This window comes from Electrophorus electricus, chromosome 6, assembly GCF_041902795.1.
Source record: "Electrophorus electricus isolate QZ-2024a chromosome 6, ASM4190279v1, whole genome shotgun sequence".
Lineage (NCBI taxonomy): Eukaryota > Metazoa > Chordata > Actinopteri > Gymnotiformes > Gymnotidae > Electrophorus > Electrophorus electricus.
In genome coordinates this window covers 12,327,728-12,338,890 of record NC_137502.1, presented here as the reverse complement: position 1 = coordinate 12,338,890, position 11,163 = coordinate 12,327,728, and the positions used below count along the sequence as shown (strand labels likewise).

Sequence of the window (11,163 nt, the reverse complement as noted above, 5' to 3'; positions counted from 1 at the left end):
GATGGAATGTGGTCGGAAAAAAATATTGAATGATCGTGATCAGCGATCACTTAAACCTGTGGTGAAATCAAATCGTAGAAAAACAACAGTAGAACTCAGGGATGTGTTTATTAGTGAAAGTAAGGGCATTTCCACATGCACAATGCGAAGGGAACTCAAGGGATTGGGACTAAACAGCTGTGTAGCCTTAAGAAAACCACTTGTTAGTGAGGCTAACCAGCAAAAATAGCTTCAATTTGCTAGGGAGCATAAAGATTGGACTCTGGAGCAATGGAAGAAGGTCATGTGGTCTGATGCACCCACCACTCTGGTACAAGGTAAATCTGGACTTATCAGGGTGAGAAGAGAGGTGGTTGAAGTGATGCACTCATCATGCCTAGTGCCTACCGTACAAGCCGGTGGGGGCAGTGCTATGATCTGGGGTTGCTGCAGTTGGTCAGGTCTAGGTTCAGCAACATTATGTGCCCAAAGAATGAGGTCAGCTGACTACCTGAATATACTGAACATATTGCATCAATGCACGGGCATATTCCAAGGTGACACTGCCAAGATTCATCGGGCTCAAATTGTGAAAGAGAGGTTCAGGGAGCATGAGACCTCATTTTCACACATGGATTGGCCACCACAGAGTCCAGACCCAAACCCCATTGAGAATCTTTGGGATGTGCTGGAGAAGACTTTGCGCAGTGGTCCAAATCTCCCATCATCAATACAAGATCTTGGGGGAAAAATAATGCAACAGAAATAAATGTTGTGAAATTGCAGAAGCGTGTGGAAACGATGCCACAGCGAATGTGCATCATCATTAAGGGACCTCTATATCTCTGCCCAAGCATTCACAGTTTCCTCTTCAGTGTTAAGGTGAACAAAAGCTCACTAAAGAGAATAAGGTTGAGGAATACTTGAACTGAAACTAGCTGAGAGACTACTTGGGGAATCTGTCTACCTTAGAGATTTTTTTTTTTTTTCCATGTTAGCTTGTGGAGTGCGTGCATCAAAGAGATAAGAGAATGATCTTGGGTCTGGATTTTGTATAACTGATGAGCAGTTACTTATGATAGACACTTCAACATACTTCAAGTTGCTATAGAACCTTGTGATTTACATATCCAATTTAAAGTGTCTTAAGACATGCAAAATTCATCTTTACAGGTGATAATATATTTGGATAATATAAATGAATAATGAAGTAGGAAATTTAATCTAGCCATAAACAATCTTGTAACTCATTTTTGTCACGGTAGGCCGGCCATCCAGCAGGAGGGACACGCCCACACCTTCACATACCCACACACAGCACCTGCCCTGGTCCCAATCACCAGTGTATTAATGTTTCTCACATTTTCCTTGTTTTCCCTGTCACTAAGCTCACAGGTTCCTTTCCTTAGTGCTGCACATTGTCAGATGACCAAACTACCTTTGGAACTTCATCAGTGCAAGCCTGCATTCTAAACTGTTTGTTTTGTTTTTTGTTTCTGCCTTGCAGTTTGTTCGTTTGTGTTTGTGTGACACATGGAGAATAAAGATTTTTACTTTATCCTCACCTTTCCCTCCCTTTGTGCTGCCAGCATGAAAATCTTCTTATTTTCTTTATTTTGGGGGGTAGTTCTGTAGTTACTCTTGGTAATTTATTTACTGTTACTTTAAATATGCTTTTCTGTCTTTAGTAGTTTTTATGGCTATTCCCTTGGACTTAGGAAAGTACAAAATACAGGGGTGTATTTTAAAATGTAAATGCATCTACTAATTCTATATTAATAATTTGAATTAGCACTAGTCAAACATGCTGTTTGACCATTAAACATTGCTGCTTTCAAAAAAAGGTAAGATGACAAAACCCTGCAACATAGTCTTATTCTTGTAAGTCTGTGTTTTCTTAATATCTGCCAGCCTCTTCTTTTGCATGTTTCCAGGGTAGAGGAAAAACATCACCATGTGATTAGGACAAAACCATCAGCTAATTTTTTTCTGGCACTAGTCGGAATATTGCTTTATTGGATTTTGCAGTACTGATGCTTTTTCTGTTGCTTTCATATATAGTTTTACTCATGAACTACATATTTGTATTCAAAATTAATCTGTTATTATGAAAAAATTATGCTCAAAGAGGGCCTTTGTTCCAGCCTTTGCTTTGGGAGTACACACTGGTATGCTGGGCCTGACCTTCACCGCACTGGAACAGAGATAATGCAAGGACTGATAGCCTCTGAAGGAAGCACTAACCCACCAGTTTGTAGCATTAACCCCAAGTAGTTTCTAACTGGGCAGAAATGTAAATGGAGTAGTGTATCTTGTCTCTTTTTGTGGCCAATTGGTTAATTCTTTGTCTCTGATGACCAATGAAGGGAGATGATACCCATGTTAGGACCTTTAAAATTTATGTACACAGTTCGTTCTTTGGAGATGGTTTATGCTGAATAAACACATGCTCCCTGGCCATGAGCACTACACCTTTGTGTGTATCTTGATCAAAGCTAAAGAACATTAATATCCACCAATTTGTAACTGCTTTTACTGACACTACTTCAGTAATTGTAATTGTGACATTAGCATTGATTGCTGATGGTCACTGAAATTCACTGAAGCAGTGATGTCCAAGTGCAGAATTTCTTACTGCATATGTTATGTTGCTCACTTGTTTTGATATGTTGAGTGTACAAATCTTTTATTTATCTTTGTCTGCAAAAAAAAAAAAAAAAACATGCAGTAAAAGTAAGTAGAGCAACAACACAATGTAAGGAATACAAGGTACTGAAGAATGCTCATCCTCATATAACTGGGAGACAAAATGATCACTAATGAAGCCCATCAGATGAGTGTCAAAACATCTTCACTATTACAGCAATCTAGTCACCTTCACTTATTGCTACTAAAGTAATACTAAAATAAGCTGTATGAGTTTCAAAGACTCACTCTGTTAAAAAGTTTTATTTGTTCATTGAATGCATAGTCAAGTTGTCTGGTTAGACTATAGCCTGACTGTGAACTGTGAACTGTGACATTACATGTGTTTGTATATACATGTCCAACAGAGGATGTCCTCCAGTGGGAAGCCATAGTACTTCTTTGCTTTGTTTTTGAGAGGTTTTTTTTTGGAGGAGGGGTTGGGTCTCAGTTAGTATTATATGATTTTTAGTATTAAGCTATGGAATGGGGCAGTGGTTGCTCAGTGTTTTAGGTACTCAAATTATAATTGGAAGGTTGCCAGTTCAGGTCCCACCCTGCCCCTGAGAAGTTGCACTCAGCCATGATTGTAAGTCCCTTTGAAGAAAAGCTTCAGCTAAATGCTGTAAATGTAAAGGTTTATCTGCTGACTATGTGCTTTCTCTTTTCAGGTATGTTTACCTCATTGTTTAGGCAATCTGTGAGCAAGACACACAGATACACACAAACACTTATTTCTGTCATTACATTCTCATCTCTACTCATTTATATGTTTTGTGGTTTTCACTGTGAATGTACAGCGAGAGGATCTCAAGTTGAGCTTGGGGGGGGGGGGGGAGCTCCCGAGAGCGCTAATATTTTTAATAATATTCATATTTGTTCTTCATGCTAACATAACTCCTTGCCCTATTCCCCTAGATATGTGCACTTTTCTAACTATCTGGTGGGTCACCATGGGCATTATTACATCCTTATGGACCACTCAGTACCTGTGATATTGGGGGTCAACTGAAATTTGACTACATTGAAAATTCCAAGTTCAAATGACTGGCAGGAGATCACGCTATGTAGCATGGAGATGCTGGAGAAACTCATTGAGAGCCAGTTGGACAATAAGTTCAACTACATCTTCAGCGTAGCTGTAGATGCAAAATGCTACGGTCACTCATGGGGCAGAGACCCTGAATGAAATTGTTGCCATGATACACTCTGGTTATTATAGTACACCACGGGTTGCCATACAAGCTGTGACCCAAGTCACAGGCCTGCATTCCTCAGGGGGAGAGGGATTATTACTATGGAGGTGTAGTGATTGGTGGACTCGTGGGTTTGGTATGTAGTTAGTAATTATTTGGTATGTAATTATTCATTAACTGTCATTGTCTGATTTATCATTTTATGCCGATGTTTCCAGGAGATCATGATTTCAAAATTTGGACATTCTTTGCAAAGACTAAAATGTCGGTCCTAGAATGTGAACTTAGCTTTCTTCTTGCCATCTTCTACAAAGAGAACTTGATCGTGGTTATTAGTAACTCTTTTGTGGCTAAAATGGTTGTCATCTTTAAATAACAGATTCATAATATTATAGCATATCTCATATCATATCGTCATATAGCATATATCATATCAACTGACGAGTGCAGGGCTGACATCTGCGTCAGCCTCCTGCGACGTTCTAGTAAACTGAACAAGTCTAATAACAAAAATAGCCGTCCATCCATTCTACAGTCACACGTAAAACCAACAGTGCAGTCAAGTTTACTAATGAGCAGACAAGTGGACACCACACAGCGATGTTGTCAAGAAGCAAACGCTACTCTGGAGAAGCACAACAACCATTTTTGATAGGTGGCAAAGTTCCACTAAGCCTATCAGTGTCATTTTCATGAAGACCTGGCACAGCTAAGATCCACAATCAAATCCAGCAATAACTAATTGCAATGACAGGTTCGTTAGATAATTGGCAATGTGTTTCTTTAAATCTGGTCATTTAAGGATAAAATAATATAATTGCAAAGTAGAATATAACCAGGGAAACTAAAACAAAGTGTACTTGAACTTATTTGGGCTCAGGTCATATAAGGATAGGCAATTTAGAATCGTCATTTATTTTCTTCTGAATTTATATAGTCAGAATTTCAGATTTTAGAGTGTGATTAATAACAACACAACAGATCAAATCTAAACACTGAGTGACAGAACCCTTTACATTCTAACCACATATACCTTCTAAATCAATTGGTGTAAAAAAAATAAGTGACTAAAGTATTAGGTCAACAGAAAAAAAAAGCAGATTTGTTAACAAATTTGTCTGTTTTTCCCCACATTTCAAAAATAGCCCTCTACAGGCAATTTTTATGTGAATGAGATTAAGATAAACCGTAGTCTTACCATTTTATCTTGCTACAGCAGATACCTATGTGTATTTCTAGCTCTTAAGAGTACTTAATTATGTACTCAGGGTAGATTTGGTACTTTTCAAAAATAACAAAAATTGCAGGGTTGAGTTCATTGTCCACACAACTGTCATAAAAGCCCAGTTTCCCTTTCTTCTGTGGAGGTCGCAGGTACTTGCTGGTCCCTTTGGTGAATTCCCCCACAAGCACGAGTGCAACAAACATCATCTTATAGTCTGACTTGACTCCTCGTTTCACATACTTATCTGAGTATTTGGCATCTCTGGCAAAGTAACTTCCTGTACAGAACAGTAAAAAAACAAACACTATGATGGGGATTACAGTTTAAATTACTGTGTAAATTATAGTGTAAAAAACACTATAATTATAGTGAAAAAAACAATAGCAAGTTATGTCTAAGCTTACTCATATATTTCACCAATATCAAGCTTTAAAACAGTAGACTACCTTTCCCATAAAGTGATCCATGAACACCACAGACCCTCCAGTCAAAGTTCTGCTCACAAATAGGCGCTATTAGAGACTCATCTGTACCATGGAACAGGTACCGCTCATCCACGTCTCTCCCTTCGTTCCTCTCCTTCATCTGCTCTTTCTGCCTGTAAAAATTCATTTAAATAGATAACATTATCACTCTAAAGCTCAACAGAGTCTAAAAAATAACGTTTTTATTTTTTTGTTTGCAACACATAGAAACATTATTGCAAGCTGTTCTGTGGGTATTATATATTCTGCAGTCCTGCACTGTGAGCCAGTGCTGTTGAGCTTTCCTCCAAGTTCTTTGAAATGCGTTTACCAGTGAAAAACCTTCCAGAGAGAAGGATTCTGTACTCTCTGGATGCTGTGGATTTTGCTTGTAGGCATTGTCCTTTTAAACAGCATCTCTACTCTTTTGTACTCAGGTGCAGATGATGTCAGATGAACAATCTGAAAGTATAATTTTTGCTAATTAACACTCAACTATTCATAAAAGATTCAGTTAAACCTTATCACTGATAAAATATGGAGACCAAGGATAAGTACATTTACATCTGTAAAAAAACATGTGGAACAGAACTAGAAAATCAAGTACAAATAATTTTAATGCAATAGTCATAATCAGATTACAATAATGGAAAATATTCCAGTTCAACAAATGGAAGTGTTTTCTTTTTTGTAGAAGAAAGGTGTGTACGTTGTAGGAGTAGCTGGGTAAGGCTCCACTATCCCAGTGTGCAGGAACCACCACAGAGGAGGAGCTGGAGCTTTCTGAACCTTCACTGAAGACCAAACATTTCTCACTATTAGCTTTCAGTAAAAACATCTAACACATCATGGAACAAAAAACTTCACTAATAAAAGAAAAACCCCAATAATAAATAAAAATCTTTCAACCTTACACTTCCCGCCACTTCTGTGGGTAGGTCATTGTTGACCCAGCTGTCAAGCCATTTAAGTAGAACTAGCTAAATTAAATTGATAAATAAGATGGTAGACCTCCATACTGTAAATACCTTTTCAATTTTCTCATAACATCTTCTGATGAAATGAATCGTGGCCTCCTTCTAATGTCTCTTTTTGTCTTGTATTTTATGTTTATTTGATACATATCTAAAAAGAAAATTAAATATTTGCATTGATGAACAAAAAAACTCCATAATTATTAATATCAATGCTTTATTTACAGTGCTTGAGATATAACTACCTTTCAGGAATATCACATAGTTATTATTCCCCAAGGTGAATGGAATTTCAGTATCAACTTCTGCAAGATACACATTCTCCAAGGCATTCGAGGTGACTGGGGACAAAAGTTTGGCATCCTCCTATGAAAGACAATATTTCAATAATTGTTATAATTTTGAATGTTTCTTAGGGATGCTTTTAATGAAACTGTATATATGTAATTAATCTCAGGAACTTAAAACATGTACATAAGTTTATGTTAAAGTGCACAACAGAACTTATATTTATATCATACTACATTAGAAATATTGAATGAACCTTACTGACCCCTTGTCCATATTCAGTCCATGCTCCTTGGTCATTCTTCCAGTACCAGAGCCACTCTGTGGTCAGGATGAAGTGAGGAGGTTTTGTAACGGAGGAAGCTGTGGACAGACGACGAACCTGTGATCCTGCACATTTCATAGTTAGGAAGTTCACCGGCTGAAGCCCAGAACTGTTGTTAGAAACACAGTATGGTGTTTACACATCTGGTTTACAAATAATATTATTAAGACATAAGCAACAATCTAACTTTTATATGCTACAACAGAACAATTACTGAACATCAATAACAAGCATTACTAGCTACTATACTAGCATGTCAAACCAATACATAGCATAAAGTTATAAATACCTTATGTCACTGGCTGGGTTACAGTAAGCCCTCTCAATATCATCTTCTCTAGGCAAGGGCCTCCAAGTTACCCCATCTTTGTCTAAAATCTCCCATTTATAAGGCAGATTATGATGAATACGGACACATTTCTCTAATGGAGAGACATATGATTGGGACACACTGGTAACATGCTCATTCTTGAAGAAAATAAGGTTTATTTCCACATAACTACAAATAATTAATTTAGTTCTGGGTTATGTTTTTCTATGGTTATGATTTTTATAATTATGATTTTCTATGGAGTCTTATAGATCAAAGCATGTTCTATTTGCAGGATTCATTTGTACTTGAAATGTTTCCATATGAAGTACCACTTTGGTATTGGTACCTTTGAAACTGCATCCTTTGCGAACATAGAAAAGGCAGATTTCATTGTGGTCTGACCCACTGCAGTAGGAACTGGATTGCTGACTGCTGAATTGTCTGCCTCCCAGAGGTGCTGGGATACTGCCTGCAGTACTGCCTACTGAAAGAAGCATAGAAAGCAAACCAGACCAGACTTTAGTTGGAAATGTGTAGAATATATAAATACAGTTGCTAAACTCTGTATGACTTTCTATTCAGACATGAGACAGCTGGTTAAACATCATTTCATTCTGTTCTCCTCCACTGAATCTAGCTTATGGTAAACTAAGGAAAAATCATGTTTGCATGATCATAGATGTACCAGTGACAAGAGAGTAAAAGAATACATTTTTTTATGGTCATAATGTATGTATATAAGGTCATTACTGGAAATCAGGCTCTCATAACTCAATAAACAATGAACGATTTATGGGCAAGACATGGGGAATACTAACTACTGGTACTTGTGTTACCAGACCCCTGCCATTCTGTGGTAAACCATGGTAGTGTATTGTAGCTCTCCCATACCTTTGTCTGTGCCTTTGGAGATAGGTTTTTTGTAATTACCATCAAGGAGAAGTTTGTTCTTGCAAATTTTGTGAAGGATTTGAAGATTTTTTGGACTGAACCCTCTGCCATTCAGCATTTTCATAGCATTTGCATCAAATGAATGAGCCCGTTTGCAAGCAGCTCCAAATTTACAGTTATCCTGTAAGAAGTGTTGGCAGAGGTGCAGGTTGGTGCAGGATATCTCATATTTACAACTTCCATGTTTGCCATTCCCCTTATTATAGTGAGAGCAAACCTGAAATCAGCACATAATGATAAGGTACACCAGTGTCAAAGGCCTAGGCATGCAAGAAAATTGTGCGTAAAGTTATTTATTGTACTTAAACTTATTTATCAGACTAGTAATTATTGATTTATCTATTTTAAAATGTAGGTCTTAATTGTGTTTCAATGTGTTTGGGGAAAAAAAGAAAGAAAACTCACCTCTGGAACAAGGGAAGGGTCATTCTGCAGCAAAAGTTGAAACACTTGTTCTGTTTCAAGGTACTGAAGATCAAATTTTCCCAGAAGTGCAGAATTATGCAGAGATTTCAAGTCATGGGACCTTTTGCAATTAGTGCTGGAATTGAAATAATATAGATTGTGTTTGCGGTAGCAGGTATCCAAGAGCAGATAAATTACAATTTGTTATCAAAATTGGCAACGTTTCAAATGCTACAGATACAAAATCAGGCATTTTTCGAGAAAAAAATATTAACAATGCTTATATTCTGTGGCAAAAATGTGGTAGATTTATACTAAATAAACTGATGCAATATTTATAATATTTGAACCATACCAAATTGGAGCTTGCCTCCCTTAACATTTAGGTCTCTGTTCCACTAAAAGAACATAGACCTCACTTAGGTATGAACAAAAATCACCAAGAGTGATACCCAAGCAAATACACCCTCAAATCCACCTAGCCACATGGCCACTTTCATTATACAGGCATTATAGGCATGGCCACTTTCATTATATAGGAGAGTGCCCAACTCTGGTCTTGCTATAATAGTCAGATGACACTGAAGGCTTTAGTTAACCAATTTGGATGTATGAGATTTGAGGAGGGAATTAAGCTTGGTTATAGATATCCAGGACCAGAGTTGAGCACCCCTGTTCTAGATCACAATAAACACTATATCACACAAATATAACTACTACCACACAAACTATATATACTCTCATTCACCACGTTACCATCTTATATATTAAGCACATGAGTAATCTTATGAATTAAGCCAATAAGATTCTATTTCTCATTACTCTGATGACAATATGAACTTCCCTTTTAGCATTTGGCAGATGCTCTTATTGAGCAATTTAACAAATAATTTTACTGTCTTCTTGGAAGTCACTTTTGCTTAGTACAGGTACATGCAGGTTTCTGTCTAAAGACACTATCAAACTATGTCACTGCTATTTCCTGGTCTTGATGTCGATATTTAACTTCAGGTTGTTATTGCTGGCACACTAAGTGCAAAAAGAGAATAGGCTTAATGAAACATGATTCAGACACCCTTTTTTCATTTTATTATTATTTTCATTTATGATGAGATTGGTGATGGTGAAAGTCTATTTATTTTAAATGTAACCGAATGCATGATGTCTCATTAGCTGATGCAGAAGTACCCACAACTATCCTGGCAACCAAATTGTTCTTCACAGCTGATACTTCACATTCACCCGTACACTTCGGGCCTCTAATGCAGGTCTCCTCTCCATCCCCAAGTTTAGACTGGTGTCTGTAGGAGGCAGATCATGGCCCCAAAACTATGGAACATTTTACCTCAATCTCTCTGTTTCTGCTCCACACTCTCCTCCTTAAAATCTCAACTTAAAGCATACCTCTTTTCCCAACACTTTTCTTATCCCTATTTGTTAATTATTGTGTTGTGTCAATCTGTGTACATTTTATTTATTTACTTTTTTCCCCCACCACTATCATTGTAAAGCAGCCTGGTGTCTGAAAGGCGCTATACTTCCAAATACCTATTAAAGGCGTATACTTCCAAATACCTATTAAACTCTACTATTTGTCTAAAATTCCATATCCTATTTCATTTGACAAGGACCACCGACGGTGACTTTTCTGTAATTAAAGCAGAGCCAAAACAACCAATATGTGTCAGGTCTACTCTCCACTTATTTATGAGATCGTTTTGTATCGTTCTTCATTAATATGTTTAAGATAAGTAACGAGAACTCACCCGAATTTACAGTTACCGCATACCAAATATCGACACAAGTGCAGCTCTTCACATTCGTCACATTTGTCTTGGTTTTTGCAAACACGAAGCAATGTTTTCGCTATGACCAAACTTTCAGGGCTAAAAATTGTATCGGCGGAGCTCTTCTGTTTGTCTTCCACAACAAAGAATTTCGCCTCATCTGACAACACACGCAAAAGTACCCGATCATCAGTTGTAATGCTCTGTCGTAATATATTGTCAAGTTGCCCGAAAACCATAGATCCGTGGTTATCACAAAGAACTTTAAGTACACAATTAGACACGATAGATGCCATTTTATAGGTTATTATGGTTGTGGTAAAGAACTTCCTGGTTCCCTCACCTACTTATTGTCGAAATGATCCTCGGTTTCATGAAAATGAAACTGAAAATGCCAGTTTAGTTCCAACGCTTGGCGGCGGAATTTTCCAGAAAGTAAAATATAGCTATAATTTCAATGACTGTAGCAATTAACCGAGAGGTAGTGCAAGAATTTATTCAATCGTAATGTTACAGTGCATTCTGTAAATGGCCATCACATTCAGGAATGCCAAGAAGTCTCTAAATCTTT

General features: G+C 37.4%; 1 protein-coding gene across 3 annotated transcripts; it reads right to left on the bottom strand.

The window, feature by feature from the left end:
• Positions 1-4,754: 4,754 nt before the first annotated feature.
• LOC113567593 (protein mono-ADP-ribosyltransferase PARP12-like) lies at positions 4,755-10,947 on the bottom strand. 3 transcript variants are annotated; one of them, XM_026995672.3, is made up of 12 exons: positions 10,572-10,947; positions 8,806-8,941; positions 8,341-8,617; positions 7,796-7,930; positions 7,426-7,558; positions 7,077-7,245; positions 6,769-6,889; positions 6,578-6,674; positions 6,259-6,343; positions 5,881-6,011; positions 5,532-5,683; positions 4,755-5,362 (listed from the first exon to the last, which is right to left on the bottom strand). In XM_026995672.3, the coding sequence occupies exons 1-12, from the start codon at positions 10,886-10,888 to the stop codon at positions 5,103-5,105; spliced, it is 2,013 nt and encodes a 670-aa protein (XP_026851473.2). In that variant the 5' UTR covers positions 10,889-10,947; the 3' UTR covers positions 4,755-5,102. The 3 variants fall into 3 exon arrangements, with proteins under 3 accessions (XP_026851473.2, XP_026851472.2, XP_026851475.2); XM_026995671.3 differs by having other exon boundaries at positions 7,796-7,933; positions 10,572-10,946; XM_026995674.3 differs by having other exon boundaries at positions 7,796-7,933; positions 8,341-8,521; positions 10,572-10,946.
• Positions 10,948-11,163: the final 216 nt, after the last annotated feature.